The 19,885-nt window shown below is 44.3% G+C and overlaps 1 protein-coding gene across 2 annotated transcripts in view; it reads right to left on the reverse strand.

Annotated features, from left to right (window-relative positions):
• LOC139548709 (cell adhesion molecule DSCAM-like) overlaps positions 1-19,885 on the reverse strand; it is a 146,933-nt gene that overhangs the window by 42,599 nt on the left and 84,449 nt on the right. For both annotated transcript variants that reach the window (XM_071358445.1, XM_071358444.1), the window contains exons 4-11: positions 12,973-13,119; positions 12,481-12,759; positions 11,985-12,260; positions 9,481-9,777; positions 8,046-8,318; positions 6,439-6,717; positions 6,044-6,163; positions 3,591-3,770 (exon numbers count right to left, since the gene is read on the reverse strand). In XM_071358445.1, coding sequence (XP_071214546.1) covers positions 3,591-3,770; positions 6,044-6,163; positions 6,439-6,717; positions 8,046-8,318; positions 9,481-9,777; positions 11,985-12,260; positions 12,481-12,759; positions 12,973-13,119 — 1,851 coding nt within the window. The remainder of the gene's footprint in view (positions 1-3,590; positions 3,771-6,043; positions 6,164-6,438; positions 6,718-8,045; positions 8,319-9,480; positions 9,778-11,984; positions 12,261-12,480; positions 12,760-12,972; positions 13,120-19,885) is intronic.

A 19,885-nucleotide genomic window follows, 5' to 3' on the forward strand; every position in this document is an offset into this window, starting at 1 on the left:
ATTAGGCATTAACCAACTGCATAGCTACTGTTTATGGCATGCTGACCAATGACCTGGGTGGTTTGTAAAAAAAAAAAAAGAAAAAAAAAGAATGGTGCCCGGGCCCAGCCAGTTGCTGATTGGCTGTGTAAATGTGCTGTCTCACAGGTCCAGCCACTGCATGGCAACTACGGCCTCCAGTGAGCTAATGTACTGATGGAAACACAGAGTGCTACATAAGCACTTCCATGTTAGCCTCATTAACTATGACAAGCTCATACTGTACAGTACACTGGGTGGGGTAGGCCAGGGCATCGTAGCCATGCTGGCTAGCATACAGCCAATGTCTGTTGCCTCTTCTCAGTGTCTTAGCCACACCATGATCAGAGTGTTTGTTTAAATAGATGGTTCATGCTTGTTTGCACAAATCAGTGTAAGTATATAAAACGCAAAGGTATGGAATGGAACCTAAAAGTCTGTGCACGTCTGTGTGTATTGATGATGGGATGTGTATTTATGGTTACTGATGTGTGTGAGAGTGTGTATTTATTTACATTATGTGAATCTGAATGGATGCATGATAGAGAAATAGTGCACGTGTGTGTGTAAATGTGGGCTTGTGTGTACTGTAGGAGCGCACGTGTGTTACCATCTTTGCGTGTGTTTGTTTGTGTGTGTCTGTTTGCATATTTGTGCAGCAGTCAATGCCAGGAGGGAGCTGCCTTTGGCTCTGACAGAGAGAGCGGCTTAGCGGGGGGGCTCCTGCAACAGCTTGATAAGAACAGCAACAGAATCTGAGCACCATCAAATGAGAATACTTCCCCCATGCAGCGAAGCCAGACTAGCAGTGCCAGGAGACTGGTGACCAGGGTCATTAAAACTTCTTAGGGCTAGGCCCCTTTTTTCTCCACTTCCTGCCTGAATGACATGCCCAAAGTAAACTGCCTGTAGCTCAGGCCCTGAAGCCAGGATATGCATATAATTGGTACCATTGGAAAGAAAACACTTTGCAGTTTGTAGAGATGTCAACATAATGTAGGAGAATATAACACAATAGATATGGTAGGAGAAAAAACAAAGAAAAACCAACCGAGAATCTTTTTTTTTTGAGAGAGAGACCATCCTCTTAGAAATGCAAGAAAAAGGTCATATTGACAATGAGCTCCCTGTATGCAATTCCTATGGCTTCCACAGGGTGTCAGCAGTCTATATGCAAGGTGTCAGGCCTGTAACTTCAAAAACAAATAAGAAATAACAATTTTAGTAGAAGGACACAGTCTTGGAAACTCGTGTTTGCGCACACCATGAAGACATTACGCACCTGCTAAAATCTGTTTCCTATTGAACATACTTATTTCGGAAAGAAATATTATAGTTTAATGTAATTAATGTAATTAATTACATTTTACGGTATCTGAGGAGTAAATAGAAACATATTTTGACTTGTTGAAACAAAGTTTAGGGGTAGATTTTCGGATTCCTTTCTCTGCAAGTTGAATGAGTGGATCACTCAAATCGATGGCGCCAACTATATATACGTCATCTCCCGTCTGGATTACTGCAACTCGCTGTTGGCTGGGCTCCCTGCCTGTGCCATTAAACCCCTACAACTCATCCAGAACGCCGCAGCCCGTCTGGTGTTCAACTTTCCCAAGTTCTCTCACGTCACCCCGCTCCTCCGCTCTCTCCACTGGCTTCCAGTTGAAGCTCGCATCCGCTACAAGACCATGGTGCTTGCCTACGGAGCTGTGAGGGGAACGGCACCTCCGTACCTTCAGGCTCTGATCAGGCCCTACACCCAAACAAGGGCACTGCGTTCATCCACCTCTGGCCTGCTCGCCTCCCTACCTCTGAGGAAGTACAGTTCCCGCTCAGCCCAGTCAAAACTGTTCGCTGCTCTGGCACCCCAATGGTGGAACAAACTCCCTCACGACGCCAGGTCAGCGGAGTCAATCACCACCCTCCGGAGACACCTGAAACCCCACCTCTTTAAGGAATACCTAGGATAGGATAAAGTAATCCTTCTAACCCCCCCCCCCCCCTTAAAAGAGTTAGATGCACTATTGTAAAGTGGTTGTTCCACTGGATATCATAAGGTGAATGCACCAATTTGTAAGTCGCTCTGGATAAGAGCGTCTGCTAAATGACTTAAATGTAATGTAAATGTAACTAAACAGACTTTTGGGGATATAAAGAAGGATTTTATCTAACAAAACGACACTACATGTTATAGCTGGCACCCTTTGGATGACAAATCAGAGGAAGATTTTCAAAAAGTAAGTGAATATTTCATCCTTATATGTGAATGTATGAAACCTGTGCCGGTGGAAAAATATTTTGATGTGGGGTGCCGTCCTCAAACAATTGCATGGCATGTTTTCGCTGTAATAGCTACTGTACATCGGACAGTGCAGTTAGATTAAAAAGAATTTAAGCTTTCAGCCGATATGAGACACTTATATGTACCTAAATGTTTAAAATCCATAATATTAATGATTATTTATTTGAATTGCGCGCCCTCCAGTTTCATCGGAAGTTGTCCCGCTAGCGCGACACCGATCCGTATTAACATACTCCACATGCTGCAACCACACCAGTCAACACAGCAGAGAGAGACAAACTGTCTGGACTCCAATACAAAACCATGCCCTGTCCTTGTTTCAGTATGTCATGATTCATTACTCAGACTGTATCTGTTTTAACTGTGTGATGATTCAATGTACAGTTACTACAGTAGCCTATAGGCCATCTGAGTAACCCTAAGGTCAATTGTTCAATGACTAAACCTTTGAAATGACACAGCATCTAATGAGTGACCTTATGTCACTGAACTGTGTCCCAGTTCCTCTCCAAGTCCCACTGACATTAATGATGCCATGGCCCAGGCCTTGGCTCTGTCTCAGGTTGGTTTTGTAACCGGAAAGTGATTAGTGATGCTACAGCTACATTAGACTGCTGCTGGTACTGATTAAAATAGACCTGGCAAGGCAGGCCCTCTCCCCCTTGTCGGTTAAACATGATGTCTACAAGGCTATAGGAGAACACTGTAATACAAATCAATATGCAGCCAGGGACAAGGCTAATACCAGAAGATAACATATAGGGTGGTCACATTTCTGTGACTTCAGGGGAATACAGATTGAGAGATGGCATACTGGTGACCTTATGAAGGTGCTATATGTCATGTTAAATGTGATGTAGGTGATGTAAGACAAGTAGGGCAACAGAATCATTATCAGAGAAAGAGAGAGAGAGAAACAGAGAGGGGGAAAGAGTGAGATAGAGAAAGCAGGCCAGAGAACAAGAGAGCGGTGTAGTGCTCTGTCCCTCTCTTTTGCAATTGGCAGACTCCGCTTGAATGAAGAGTTCAGCGTGTAATGGACGGGACATAAGTCCTTAGCTGCTCACGCACACACACACACCCAGGGCCAAAGGAACAGTGACTATACTGTGGGATCAAGATTTTACCCTTATATTCCCCTCATTTGCTCTGACCCAAACTCACAGATGCGATACACACTTGTCATTTGATGCTTCACCCAACAATATCAAACAGAGTTATTCTAATAAGGAAGTCAGAAAGAAACATTACAGTGTTTTTGGAGTCTTACTTTTGATGGTGAGGTACATGGATTTGCTGACGTCAGCTCCCACATCGTTGCTGACCTTACACAGGTAGTAGCCGCTGTCCTCCTCCAGCACGTGTTTGATGAGCAGAGAGCCGTTGACCAGCAGCTGGATACGGGAGCCAGAGTTCAGGGCGATGGGCTGGAACTGGGGAACCCCGTTACCTAGGGAAGAGACAGGAGGGACGGGGCCACGAGTCATGGATGATATGACCTGAGATCCACATTTTAAATGCATTTAGCACCTTTCAAAAGTGTGTACATATTTGTAAAGGACGTGTAAGTCTACAACATACTCTAATCCTTAATCTGAAACATTGTATTTGGCATAAGCAATGTAAGGTTAACAGCACATGGGGGTGGTGTGCTACAATTTCCCCTTCCTAATTTAAATCCAAAGCTACTACTGTTTTTGTTTTTAATGCTCATGTTTTGGGTCAAGACTATTGACAGATGCGCATCCTTATTTGACTTGTACAGTGTGTGTAACGCTTTAGTGACAAAGCTTTAGGGATTTAAGGACAGTAAACATGTATCTTAACGCTGCCCCTAAACCTCAGCAGCTGCTGTGGAGAATGTAGCCACTAAAATGAGGTAATCGTTAAAGAGATAGTGCTCATGTTCAACACCAGAGCAGATTGCTGAGGAAGAAAACAACAAGACTGCAACGTGGCCTTGAAACAAGGAATCAGCCAATAAAATGCAAAGCAGTTTCCTTTACACAAAAAAGTACTTTTCTTTTCCTTTGTTTTTCCTTGATTTTCTGTCTGTAAGCCATGTTTGGTATCCTTCATGTGAACAACATTGAACATGTAAGCATGTACATTTACAAATCTACACATCAAAGACTGAACATTGTATTGTACATATTTTTGGGGGTAAATACAACCTAATCTCCAAAGCATTGGTTTTGTCTTGGTGAAACACAAAGATGAGTAATAGTATGTACATGCTTTTTGTAGGTCAAATATTCTTCATTTGTTGGGCACATCTCCCTGGTGGTGAGGTATTCTTCAGCATACTAGCATACAGCATTATACTTTTCACATATTAGGGAACAAGTTATTTTCTATAATCATCCATGTTTCTGTTGGAGGTAATGTTGGACAGTTTCATTCAAAAAGGTCAAAATGACTTCAGTACTGTAGGAAATGTTTAATACTGAAAATGTTCAGGTCAACGAGCTGCCTGGGAATGGAAATCCACTCAGAGCTGTAAGTGGTCTACCTATGTTACAGCAACACATCCAGGCTCGCTCATAGAGTATTAAACATATGTCTGAACTGGGCCAGATATTAGCATGCGATAAAGTTAGCGTGTAAAGATAAGGACATTTAGTGAACTGTGGGTTTTGGTCCTTAATTAAAAATCCAGTCAAGTGCCTATGGTTAGCGAGGGGTCAAGTGGCAGTACTATTCCCACTCTGCTGCCTTGTAGATGAGACGAGAAGAGAGAGAGAGAGAGAGAGAGAGAGAGAGAGAGAGAGAGAGAGAGAGAGAGAGAGAGAGAGAGAGAGAGAGAGAGAGAGAGAGAGAGAGAGAGAGAGAGAGAGAGAGAGAGAGAGAGAGAGCGAGAGCGAGAGACGAGGACGTGCTCTTGAATGATGGATTTTGCATATCCAGAGGGAGCTAGCAGTTATGCTAATACCAGCTGACCTTTCCTTCTTCACTGTTCTATCTCTCTGTGGCTCTGCTCTGCTAGCACCTGACTGGGAGAATAAAAAGCATTATCCAGAACCACAACATGCAGCAACACACGCACTTACAAATTAGAGGTACATCTCAGATAAAGGCCCCGGCTGAGTCTTCACTCTGCCATCGCCGTGGCGACAGACCAAGGTTCTGCCAGACATTTTTAATCAGACAGGAGGTCTAAGACATTGAGGAGCGTCTCTCTCACATCAAACCCAATCTCCTCTCTGTCCCAGGGAGCCAAAGTCACAAACAAATCCCATCAAAGCCTGGCTGCTGTCTGTCTGGCCCTGTCTCCACGCCTTTGATGCCCCTCACACGGCCCCCCACGCCACCCAATTGGTTGGATTGGTTGTTGTCTCTCCATTGTGGGAAACTTTCATCCCTGGTTATGGACGAAGCAGCAAACACCTGGGTCCCCTCTTCAGCTAGCCAGGTCAAGTGCTGTGCCACTTTGTTCACCTGCTCTCTCACACCTCACTGGTAGCTCCCCCACCTCACAACCCACAGTGGCTGTACACCTGCGACCTGTGACAGTGTGTGTGTACACCTGCAGTTGTTGAACCACATCATACACGGGCTGTGGATGAAACAGATGGAACCCATATGCCTTCAACTACTACTACCGTTACTCCATCCAAAAGAGCTGCCGTTACATCCCCAAACAATGTCCATTAATACGTTTGTATAACCATTTAATTCATGCTACCAACAGTCTTCGGATGCTTGATTTCAATATATGTTTACCTTTGGAGTGCTTCCATACGAGGGTGGGGCGTGGATAACCCTCAGCAGAGCAGTTGAGGGTCACAGTTTTGCCATAGATCCCATCCTGGTCTGTGGGCTGCACCACAAACTGGGGAGGAACTGGAGGAGCAGAGGGAACCACACACAGACTGACTTACTAGTACTTCTGAGACAGAAAGATAGTAGAAGAGATAGATTGAGAAAAAGACTGCAGTGGAGAGAAATCACAGTATAAAGACAGATGAGAAGCAACGGAGAGAGGAGCAGAGAAAGAAACAGAAACAGAGAGAGAAAGAAAGAAAGACACAGTACGAGTCAGGGAGCGAGAGGAGGGAACCTAAGAGAGATACATCTAGAGACAGAGACAGAGGAACAACGTGCTAGCCTCCTCTCACCCCTGACAATGAGCTGACTCTGGTGCTCAACAGCTGCAGCCTCGTTGCGTGCAATGCAGGTGTAGTTTCCGTTGTGGTCTGGGGACAGGTTGGAGATCCGCAGTGAGCTGGTGAACTCTATGTTGTCGATGGTGACCCCCAGACTGGCAGGGATTGGCCGCCCGTCCTTCTGCCAGGTGATGTCCAGGGGCTGGTCACCTGACATTACCACGCAGGGGATGAAGACACGCTGGCCAATGGAGAACCGCTGGAATGCAAAGGGCTGGATGTACGGTGGAACTGGAGGGGAAGAGGGGGAGAGGTGACCATAACCACATTAGGCTGAGAGACAATACACTATACCGGTACAATCTCCTGTGTGTCATACTTCAATATTCTATCAATCCCTTTGGTCATTGGAAATCATTGAATAGACTCTGAACTCAGAAGGACTGAGAGTGAATCATCACGTAATTCCACCTTAGTCATTCCTCCAGTCTAGCCGAACATTCTGTACTCTGAGTCGGAGCAAACAGTACCAAGAACAGGTGTACTATTCCATAAACACTTGAAGGGGTGATTCTGTATTTTGGTGACTCATGCCACATCAGTCTGTCTAGAAAACCTAACGACCCTCAAGAAGGGAAAAAAACAACATGTTATACAAATGAATGGAGAATCAGGCCCCATGCTAGACTAGATAACGACCTAGATGTGAGATCCTGCTCAGTAAGTCCACTGTGGCACCTTCTCAGGGGACTCTCCAGCCATCTCGCAAGTCAGCTGCATTTGAGAATCAATGAGTTAAAATAACACTGAAATAAGCAGCACTTGAGCACTGATTTAATTCACAACAAAGTAGGGATAATGGACTCCTGGGATCTCCCCAGCCGCTTTCAGATTTTGAAGCTTGAGCAGAGCAAATTAACTAAGATACTTGTAGCGGGGAAGTGTTGCTTTATATCATGTGGTCCCCCTTTCCCCCGCCCCGCCCCAGCCTCATCTCCTGGAAATGTTTTAAGCAGTGGCTGCATCATTCATGACATGGATATGAGGCATGGGGAATCACTCGTTAACATTCCCATTACGTATTCTGGGTCTCTGGTAATCAAGCTCAATCGCTACTGTATGTGCAGTCATACTAATGACTCTAGTTTAGTCTCACATACCAAAGAAGCGCAGTCATAGCAGTGGTGAATGTCAGGCAGTGTTTCTGTAGATTATGATGGCCCTGTCCAATGGGAGTATGACCTGCGAGGTCACTTCCTATCTCTGGCTACAGCGTTGTCATGTTCTACTGTCCACACTCTCATACCTCTTAGAATGCTTATGAAGCACATGGTGATGTGTGTAACCTACTCCTCAGCCTGAAGTGTCCCCACTTGCGCCAGTGAATAGCTAGCTTTTCATGTGGTGCCGACTGGTAAGATGCTTCAGGAGGGTGGTCATGTATGCTAGCAAGACAGAGTTCGTGCCGGGTATGGGTTGAATCGAGAGGAAGTGGTATTTGCTAAGAAAGCAGTGTGACTTCCTTTACACTTTCCAAATTGTTGTATGCTAGTGTGGATATTAGAAAAAATACTGTGTACTGTCACAGTGCATGAGTCAGGGAGGCAGGCTCTTCCTACCTTTGACATTGAGATGGACGCTCTGATTGGTCTCCTGATGAGGTTTGACCAATACCCTGCAGTTGTACTCTCCCTGGTCTAGCTCCTGCACGTTGGACAGCTTCAGAGTGCCGTTGTTCTCGAAGGCCCGCTGCCGGTGGTTAAAGGGGAGCAGGTGGGAGTTCTTATACCACTTGATGGAATAGTATGGGTAGCCAATGACGCGACAGTGGACGTACGCATCCCGCCCTGCGATGGCTGTGATGTTTTTCATTGGACGGATACTGGCAGCCCCTAAAAATACAGAGAGGGAGAGAGAGCTCTCTATAAACACATTTATGGGTGAGAGGATTGTGAAATGACAGTCAACAACATCAAGCCGTATGTATTGACAGCACACCCAAATGTGTTTGTTTTTACCACAGGACCTCATGGTAGACTCTGAAGAGAGGGCTGTGAAATCAGGACCAAATTAGACAAGGACAAGGTAGGGTTGGCTGACAGCTGAAAGACAGAACATTTTAGTGGACAATATTCACTGTATGAGTTATCTGCATTACAAATCCAAGAGCCACTTGAAACTAACTGTCTCGTTGAATAAATAAACTATACATTCAACAACAAAAAAGTAAGTAAGAAACTAACCAAGGAAACAAAAGAGAGAGAACTATAATCCCTTTTACAGTCTTAAGATAAAACCACCACCAGCATAGAAACATGCAGTACAAAGTTGACCAGTATACACCACACTGGGCTGAAAACCTGCCTGTCAGTAAGGCCTACAAATAAAATGATAATACTTTGGTCAAATGTGTTCAAACATCTACACATGGAACAGCAGTGTAAATCAGCTGAAGGGAATCATCTCTGCAACAGTGATCTGTGTAGAGGATCAGATTACTATTAAAGACAGGAAGAGAGGTATTATAGCAAGAAGAACCTCCCTGTCCAACAAATGAGACACAATCAATAGAACAGACATGTTATGGATGGATCACACATACACAAACACACACTGACAAAACATGATTGGTTGTGACCTGGCATTGTCTTTGACAGTATGAGGGACTGACATGCAAACAGGCCAACAACATATGGGCGACTAGAAATAGCAGTGTTAAAAAATAAAAAGCTATAGAACTGGAGTATCACAATCATAGAAAGAGGGGCAATGTGACAAGAGAAATTCACACAGGGATAAAAAACAACATGGAGGAAATTAGGAGAAACTAAACAATGGAGTCCGAAGCTGCAACTGAAACCGAGGAATAAAAGGAAGAAATAAAGAAAGAAAGAAAATGAGCTCAAGTAAAAAGGTTAGGAATATGTAGGCACTTAGCAAAGGAGGGAGAATAGAACAAAAACCTAAAAGAAACAGGCATTTAACTTGGAAACCAAACAAAAATCAGTTAGGTGTATGTTTTTGTTGTTTTGGAGGAGCTGATCTGACAAGCACCTCTTACGTTTATTCGAGCCTGGTGGTAGACCGCCCCGGCCGAGTTCCTGCAGGTGCAGCGGTACACCCCTCCGTCCACCTCCTTGGTGTGGGTGATGTTCAGCTGGCTGACCACGTGGCCCTCGTGGGTCTCGTAGTGGCCAGGGTGGTGGTGACTGTCCTTGATGACCGGGTCGTCGTCCAGGTTCCAGGTGCAGGAGGGAGGGGGAGTGCCTTTGACGTTACACACCAAGAAGACTGGCTCGTTGGGGTTGACCACCTTCTCACTGAAGGAGGACAGAATCTTCGGAGTGCCGTCTGAAAGGGGAGAGAGAGAGGAAGACCATGGGTAATGGTTAATAGGACTACAACGGGAGGCTTGGACAGAAAAACCTGACAAATCTCTGCATCATGTACTGTATGAACATTGTAAACGTATTCTATACTGACATTAGTCAGCTAAGGTATCGCTCACATAAAACAATTCAAATAATTCCTTACAAGTGTGAAAATAATGTGCAACACAAAACCAAGAACAATTCTTAATGATAGAAAAGAGCTCTATCTTAGAGTGGCCTGCTGTTGCTCTCTGATAACCCTAGCATGTTCTACATCATTATAGATTATCAATATCCTCCTTATACAGTTCAGTGGCCAGGCGAGACAGTTGCCCAAGCAACCAGGCTCAGTTAGGCAGTTTAAAGCTGACTGGGGTAGTAACCCTAATAACAGTTGCTGTTCTGCCGGAGCACAACACTGGCCCTGTATCGATCCAGGGCCAAAATCCCTTTCTGCTAAGTCACTGCTGCTGCAACTACACATACAGTACCAGTCAAAAGCTTGGCACACCTACTCATTCAAGGGTTTTTCTTTATTTCTACTATTTTCTATATTGTAGAATAATAGTGAAGACATCAAAACTATGAAATAACACATATGGAATCATGTAGTAACCAAAAAAGTGTTAAACAAATCAACATTTATTTTATATTTGAGATTCTTCAAAGTAGCCACCCTTTGCCTTGATGACAGCTTTGCACACTCTTGGCATTCTCTCAACCAGCTTCACCTGGAATGCTTTCCAACAGTCTTGAAGGAGTTCCCACATATGCTGAGCACTTGTTGGCTGCTTTTCCTTCAGTCTGCGGTCCAACTCATCCCAAACCATCTCAATTGGGTTGAGGTCGGGTGATTGTGGAGGCCAGGTCATCTGATGCAGCACTCCATCACTCTCCTTCTTGGTCAAATAGCCCTTACACAGCCTGGAGATGTGCTGGGTCATTGTCCTGTTGAAAAACAAATGATAGTCCCACTAAGCGCAAACCAGATCGGGATGGCGTATCGCTGCAGAATGCTGTGGTAGCCATGCTGGTTAAGTGTGCCTTGAATTCTAAATAAATTACAGACAGTGTCACCAGCAAAGCACCCCCACCCCATCACACCTTCCATGCTTCACGGTGGGAACCACACATGTGGAGATCATCCGTTCACCTACTCTGCGTCTCACAGAGACACGGCGGTTAGAACCAAAAATCAAAAATTTGGACTCATCAGACCAAAGGACAGATTTCCACCGGTCTAATGTCTATTGCTTGTGTTTCTTGACCCAAGCAAGTCTCTTCTTCTTATTGGTGTCCTTTAGTAGTGGTTTCCATGAAGGCCTGATTCACACAGTCTCCTCTGAACAGTTGATGTTGAGATGTTTCTGTTACTTGAACTCTGTGAAGCTTTTATTTAGGCTGCAATTTCTGAGGCTGGTAACTCAAATGAACGTATCCTCTGCAGCAGAGGTAACTCTGGTTCTTCCTTCCTGTGGCGGTCCTCATGAGAGCCAGTTTCATAAAATTTTCCAGATTGACTGACCTTCATGTCTTAAAGTAATGCAGTGTAATTTCTCTTTGCTTATTTGAACTGTTCTTGCTATAATATGGACTTGGTCTTTTACCAAATAGGGCTGTCTTCTGTATACCACCCCTACCTTGTCACAACACAACTGATTGGCTCAAACACATTAAGAAGGAAATTCCACAAATGAATAAGGCACACCTGTTATTTGAAATGCATTCCAGGTGACTTCCTCATGAAGCTAGTTGAGAGAATGCCAAGAGTGTGCAAAGCTGTCATCAAGGCAAAGGGTGGCTACTTTGAAGAATCTCAAATATAACATATATTTTGATTTGTTTAACACTTTTCTTGGTTACTACATGATTCCATATGTGTTATTTCATAGTTTTGATGTCTTCACTATTGTTCTACAATGTAGGAAATAGTCAAACTAAAGACAAAACCTGGAATGAGTAGGTGTGACCAAACGTTTGACTGGTACAGTACATGGACACAAAACATACACACAACATAAAACCGTAACCACTCATGCTATAGTCAACTTCCAAGCAGTACAGTACACATGAAAAAAAAACACATGGTGATATATTCTAACCACTGTCTTATTATAAGAACACCAATATATCAAATAACTGCCATAGTAGCATTGATCTTTATAAGAAACCTGTACTGTATCTCACCCTCTAAAATGACCTGAACAAAATCCTGAGCGGACATTTTGTTCTTCCTGGCGAAACATTGGTAGGCCCCGCCGTCGCTCTTTGCCATGCCCTCCATGATCAGGTTCTCCCTGCTGATGCCTGTGATCCGCACGTTGTTGCCGGGGTAGATGATCTCTCCGTTACGGTACCACGACAGTTCATACTCATCAGAGCCACTGACACTGCAATGCAAGGACACCTTACTACCCACGCTGCCCTTCACCTTTCGTGGGCTGACCACCGCCTTCAGGGGCTCTGGACACAAGAGAAAACACAGAACACACATCAAAAACCACAAACCAAACTGGTGGCCTATGACATTCTTATACCGTGACACAAATATTTTGTTGTGAGAACATTATCAAAGAAATAGATAAACAAAGTGACAGGGCAAGAGCAGCTAACGCAGAGACATCATGGCACCCAGGCTGGGATAGCTCCTGATGTGTGAGTGTGATGTGGTGTTTGGACTCACGCTTGACCAGAAGCCGGCCCACCACCTCAGCGTTGCCATAGCTGTTCCACACCTCACACACGTAGGTGCCAGAGTCGGTGGGCTGGGCGCTCTCTATCAGCAGGCCCGTGACACTCTGGCGGAAACGTGTGTCGGGCTCCAGGGGGCTGTTGTCCTTCAGCCAGCGGTACTTGGGCATGGGATGGCCCGATGCCTTACAGGGCAGCTCCACCCGATGGGACGCCATGACCTCCCGGCGGTCAAAGCCATCCAGAATCCCCGGCTCTGAGTTGGTGGGATCTTATGAGAGATAAGAGAGAGAAGTTGTTATGATAAGAATAGAGTTCACTATTAGAAGAGATAGTGTTATGATAGTATTCACTGTGTTGTGGACTTTGCAGTGTATGAAGATGCAGAAGTTTCTGATGTATTACTGCAACATGGTGTACTGTACAGATATCTAGATGTTTCTGGGGTACCGTTATTTAGGTATTTAGGGCAGCACAGACTGACCTGACACAAAAAGCCGGGCGCTGTTGCTTTGCCTGGTCTCGCCCGTGTAGCGATGCCGTGTGGTGCAGCGGTAGTTATACAATCCATCCTCATTCTGAACGTCCAGAATATACAAGGCTCCTGTGGTTGTGATGAGAAATCTAGGTCCTGGAAGAGAAAAAGAGAGAGAAAGAAAGGAGGGATTATTCACATTAAAAATACAGTAGCCAATCAGCTCATAGGAAGCTACTGTAGTACGCCATCCAGCTGGAAAAGACACCCGGTCCCGCATAATCCATGGCATTCACAAACAGTACTGAATTATCTAGGTAAGTTCTATTATACATACATATCCTGAAACATATCATACCAAGACCTTTTACCTGAGATAACCTTTACATTTGGCCTCTGCCCTCCCTAGCTCCAGCAATCTATCTGGTCTAAACCTCTGCTACAGCAACCAAATCCTCTTTGGGTGTCACTAGCAGTTCAGTCTGTGCAGTAATATTATGTTAATTCTGGGGATCAAACCCGACTGAGTGGGGTTGTCACCATCCATAAGGAATGATACCTTCCTCTCGCAATCATATGCATGCGTTATCCCCAGGAGAGCAGATTGATGTCAAAACTGATCGAAAAAGCAATTTACAGGAGATTGTCTTCACTGTGCTGTGGCGAGCATGCTAAGACAGAGACAGCTTAGTGAGCATTTAGGCCCCAAGGAACACCAGCCAGGGGCAGCTTCAGTTAAAACCAGCTACAGTAGCAGCGCTGTGCCTTGTCTCTGACAACGAGGAAGGTGTCTTTAGATAAAGCCTGATCAAAATGGACTGTAAAACGTCATGCACCATTCTGGCCTGAAATCTACAGAAAATCAATGACAAATCAAGCATAGGATATCAGTGTTTTTTTTGGCAAAGTTATCAATTGGTAAAAAAATACAAAAGGACCGGATAAAGAAATATTTTACCTGCATTTAATATTGGCATATTTAATAATTCATTCAATATCTATTGTTCATACAAATAAATACAAATAAAAAATCCACTTTTGAAAGGTAGTAAAAATAAGGAGAGGGAGGAGAGGGAGAAAAAGTCTGCAGCTATTGTAAGAGTTGACCTAGTTAGGATAGACACCAGAGTCCATGGATTTGAAATCCTGAAGGGGTTTCTAGCTCCTGATTTAAATGCAGTTGTGTGACGGGCCACCAGCAGTGTGATCTGTAGAGGGAGGGTGGTGTGTGTGTGTGTGTGTGTGTGTGTGCATGCCCTTATCATTGCCAGGCATTTCTTTAAAGGTTGAGGAGATCAGATGCATCAAAATTATATCTCTTTCATATTGATATTCATAAATGATATGTAGGATTTACTTCTTCAATATTCAATATTGTCACAATACATTGTGCAATCAAAGTGAAAATATAAAATGTTGTGATTTGTATCAGAGTATTTGATATCACCAACATAGGCCAATAGCAATTATGTTAAAAAAAACGAGCTTTTTTAAAGGTTCTCCATTTTGATTCTGTCTTTGGTACCCTACCCTGCAATCTCACAGGGGAATCCATCTTGTGCGAGACAAAATGGTATTTCTCTCTAGCCGCTGAGTAGCCTGTGTTCTGCAGCAATTTTCTCCCCAAGCACCTCCATGCTCCTCCAGTGTCTTTTAAGCTGTCAGACCTCTGTTATTGTGTTATGACAGACTGACGAGCAGGGAGAGGGGATGCTAGAGAGAAGACAGGGGCTCAGCAGACTGCAGCAGAAAATCAAAAATGAAAGAAAATCTATTGTCTTTCTCTCTCCTATCTCGCTCTCCTTTCTATTAGTCTTTCTCTCTCCTTGCCTCTGACTCCTTCTCCACCATCTGGCTTTCACAGCACTCAGCGATATTCTGTCCCTATCAATGTTAGCCTGTATCGGATCCTCCAGACATACAGTACTGTTATACACCGAGTATACACAGAGTATACCAAACATTAGGACCACCTTCCTAATATTGAGTTGGACCCCACCCCCTTTTGCCCTCAGAACAGCCTCATCTAGTTGGGGCATGGACTCTACAAGGTGTCAAAAGCGTTCCACAGGGATGCTGGCCCATGTTGACTCCAATGCTTCCCACAGTTGCGTCAAGTTGGCTGGATGTCCTTTGAGTGGTGGACCATTCTTGATACACACAGGAAACTGTTAATGCTGCGTAAAAAAACGCAGCGTTGCAGTTCTTGACACAAACCGGTGCTCCTGGCACCTACTACCATACCCCCTTCAAAGGCACTTAAATATTTTGTCTTGAATGGCACACATACACAATCCATGTCTCAATTGTCTCAAGGTTTAAAAATCCTTATTTAACTGGTCTCCTCCGATTAATCTACACTGATTGAAGTGGATTTGACATCAATAAGGGGTCATAGCTTTCACCTGGATTCACCTGGTCAGTCTATGTCATGGAAAGAGCATTAATGTTTTATATACTCAGCATATTTGCATGTATAGATTAAGCTTCTGAACCTGAGGTGAAATCATTGAAACAGGCAGCCTGGTGTTTGTGATAAAGGCAGAGCATCAAAAGAGCCAGGAGTGCTGCGTAGTCTTCCATGTGCAGCCCAGCCCTGCCCTGGTCTTCCCAGCCCTGCCGTGCCCCACCCTGCCCTTCCCAGCCCTGTCCAGCCCAGCCCAGCTCAGCCCAGCTCCACACATTCCCTTCCCAGCCCTGCTGATCTGAAGGAGCTAGCTCTCCCTTTGTTCTCCAGAAACATACTTAATCTAATCACCCTCACTTGCTAAGACACAAATACAGATCTGTAGTCAAAGACATGGAAATAGCAGTACAAAATGCTACAATGCCCAAAAGCATTGTCGAAAACCTCAATGGGAAAAATGTATGGGAAATAGGTGTGGACATTGTAGGGACAAGGATCTTGGCTCCGCCTGCTCCTCCACACTCTCTCCTTGTCCTCCTGGACAGGGTGTTCTTTTCTGACGGCATGTTCGGAGTCTAATTGGTGGCTGCTCCGAGGTCAGTGTGCCGGGGATCTGATCTCTAATCTGGTATAATTGAGGTCAGGTCACTGGGCTGCTGACCTCACCATGCAAGGACAGGGAGTCAGGGAGCTCCTCCTCAGCCAATAGCGCAGTAGGGTGGATGCATGGACACCCGGCTGGCTGACAACATGGCTCCATCATGGCTGTCATAGTGTACGTCGGCTACATTCACCAACAGCCCAGTCCTCACACCCTGGATAATATAAAACATACTCTGCCCTCTCTCTGGACCTTCCTCTCCTTCATCCACCGCTCAGTACCTCATCCCATTTTAACATCCTTCCCACTTCTTTCTGTCCTCTCTCTGTCCTCTCTCTGTCCTCTGTCTGTCCTCTTTCTGTCCTCTCTCTGTCCTCTGTCTGTCCTCTTTCTGTCCTCTCTCCCTATTCAGCTACATGTACAGTATGTGTCCTGACTCCTGTTATTTGAGGTTAGAGGGGTTTGCAAGCCATCCAATAGATATAATAATCGTATCTCTTCCAGTACACAAAGCCCAGCCCACTAGACAGCTGGCCCAGCCACACCACACCGACCCACGTTTATGGTAGGGACTCAGCGCACTGTGGAGCGTTAATAATGAATGTGTGTGGAAGGGTGACGAAGCGTGTCACCATCTCCCCTCTTCTCCTTTGTGCTACATCAAAACACCACTTAAGGACACGTAGTAACTCCTTTGATCCGTCACTCAACCCTAATCCTCTCAAAGATCAAAGATCTGTAAAATCAAGAAGTGATTTGAGAGGAATTATTTTATGGCTTGTTGTGATTGGCCTGTAAAGAAAGCGTCCTCCATTTTGCAGTGAGTGACTGGTGTTATTTACCTCTCCTCAGTAAATTAAAGATGCCTTTTTATTCATCATAAATCATTCAGCTGGGTTGAATCAATCCATGCAAAAAATGCCCAGCTGTCATGAGATGAACTATGCATATTTAAACACAAATCTTACATGTGAAATATGTCATTTGAATAAATCATGCAGTTGTTTTCTACTCTCTTTAGTTTTGATCAAAGTTCTGGTTTGAACCTTTGATTCAGGACTATATTTGAAGGATAGGACTTTATCTGAAATAGCATATAGAATGAATGTACAGTATTTTACAGAAGAAACCCTCTTAAAATATCAAACAAAAGCATATGCTATACAGTAGGTCTGATATGCTAGTACCAATTATGGCTAGATTATACAACGATAAAAAAACATTTCCGTGAGCACTATTGGCACATATCCCAGTAGACTCTTGAAGAGGTTGAGCCTTGCTCACTACACGATGAGAGACAGGCGGCAATTAAAATCCTAGTTTGGATTGTGAAGGAGCGTATAAAAAAATTCTGGTAGCCACTAACACATATGAACAGTGTAGTAGAGTATAGAATGACCTGTACAGTACCTAAGCACAACCAACAATGGTTGTCCTGAATTAGCTTGTTTTACACATCAATAACTGACTGAACAAAAGTTAAAATGCAGCTTGTAAATATTTCAAACTCCTTCTTCAAGTTGTGATATCAATGAGCCTTCAACCCTTCTTAGTAATATAAGGCCTATACAGGAGATTATTGGACTATACTAGCCTCTTCAAAAATGTCAATAGAGCTCCAGCCTGCAAAACCTCTGGGACCTGAGTTGTTCAGTACTGTGGATCCTATAAACTTAGGGCTCAGACAGACCAATAGAGTTTGCTGGCTGAGAGTACTTAGCACCTCAATGTAATTTGTGAACCAAGTGTGTACTGATTTTACATGTAGAATTGCATGAAAAATGTCGTCAGTTTGACGTTCTACAGTGGGTGGTCCCTAAAACACAGTGGGCTGAAAGATCGGCAGACGAATGGCAGATGCACATTCAGTGGGATGTGTGTGTGAGCCTTTAGTTTGAGCCTGGCTGGGCACAGAGGCAGCAGGCAGGCAGGGAGCTACTGTATTGTACTTGCATATATAATTAATCCACCTTCCCTCCATGTGCTCTCTGCATACCTGGTGCCATTGTGGAGGTGTTCTCCCTCCGTGCCATTCCACGACCACGCACCAACCAACCGCTCTCATCTCCACACGATACTGCATAATGAGGGAGTGCTATTCTTTCTCTCTGACTCCTGGCCTGATGAAAGGTATTCAAAGTTCTCTTTTATTTCTTTCTTCCCTCTGCTCTGACAACAACAGAGGCTCCGTGCTGCTTTCACGCAACCAGAAGCCAAGGTCAGTACAGTGCAGAGAGAGAGAGAGACAGGCTAACCACCCTTAGATGTACTCTACTACAGTTGGCTCCTTGTATCAGCACCTCTAGCCAACAGTGAGAAAACGTTCCTGGATTAGCTTTGGTTGTTGATGTGGACTGAGCATGGTGGGATTTTAGCTGTGAGGTGTGATTTTTGTATGTGGGTGTAATCTTCTTCATGGCAGTTAGTTATCCCTGAGAGATGCCTGGTGGGCTGGCTAATGTTAGCTTCAGCACAAACAGACAGCACACTGCAAGCAAAACCAATCAACTGGGAGGACAAAGGCTGGTGTTTGCTCCAGCCAGAGACAACAACATTCACACTTCTCTCTGTCAAATTATTACCTCTTGTCTGAAATGTCTTTGTATCGGAGAGCAACATTCTGTGTAGGCTACAAGAGAGAGGACAGCCAATGCCACAGGAAACCCTGTACGTTTCACATTAAACCAGCTAACTAACACCACAGCTGGAAACACTTCCACTGGCACTAAATGTATATTTGATGATGTAGAATATCCACAGATTGTAAAATGAGTAATTACATTTAGCACTCTATTTTCACCAACCAACAGTTCTGTGAGTTTATATGGGCTCTGGGCTAAATAATGTGCCATGAGCAGTCTGCCATCATAACCTTATTATTGCAGCAGCTTAAAAACAGCAATTAACACATTTCCATCCCATCAGACGACACTAATTTGTGAATTTCATTCTCTCTCCATGCAGTCCCCAACCAGAGAGAAACAACAGTATTCTCCACTGAGCTACTGGCAACACCAAATCCACATATATAAAGCTGATGAAATTGCTTATGGTAATTGAGGTTATTTTAAAGCTAGGTTTAAGCTTTAAATTAAACTTTAATGAAATTAAAAGTTAATCATTTTGGGGTTTGTTTTGGCCTCTATTTCGTAAAACAAAAGTGAGGCTGGAAATAAATTGAACCTGCCATAGAAATGTTCATGATGTAGCGTTGTGCCGTTTTAATGTCATATGTTGAACATCCTTTTACTGTCTATAATGCTGAACTGTTATGGACTACTGAGATCCTCCAAGCGCTCTCTCTCTCTATCCAAGACAAAGGGTCATAAAGTGGGCCTTCACACCTAGGTGTGATACCATGTGACCTCACAGGACTACAAAAGGGCTCTGACGTTAGCCTCTTATCATGCTGGACCTCTCAAACTGGACTTCTATCGAGGAGGGAGAAGAACCTCCATGTTCAGTAGGCTGACAACAGGGCCTGGACCTTCACCTTTAATGTCAAGAACAAGTGAACTGATAAGTCAGGGAAAAAGTACATGTTGGGGAATAGTACCTGTAATCCAGTACAGAAACTAGGACGGAAGAGCCCATGAACTAAACAGTCTCAGAAGGAGACTTAGTATTTAAGGAGTTAGTGCGGCCTGAACTGTACATTTAAGCTAACCTTCTTCAAGGAAAGAAGGAGAAGACAATTTAGAGCACAGCCTCTGCAACTCAAAGGAAGAGCCAGCAGACAGAGTAACCTGGGACACAACCCAGAGGAGCAGCACATGAGGGGCCTTCCAAACTCAGAGGAAAGGAGCAATAAACCACCACAAAGAAACCCCTCAACTAAGGACAAAGGAGGACACTGCCATCTTGCCTTTGTTCACCTCTATGTGGCCTAACTAGAGCCAGGGACAACAGACTGT

This window comes from Salvelinus alpinus, chromosome 22, assembly GCF_045679555.1.
Source record: "Salvelinus alpinus chromosome 22, SLU_Salpinus.1, whole genome shotgun sequence".
Taxonomy (NCBI): domain Eukaryota; kingdom Metazoa; phylum Chordata; class Actinopteri; order Salmoniformes; family Salmonidae; genus Salvelinus; species Salvelinus alpinus.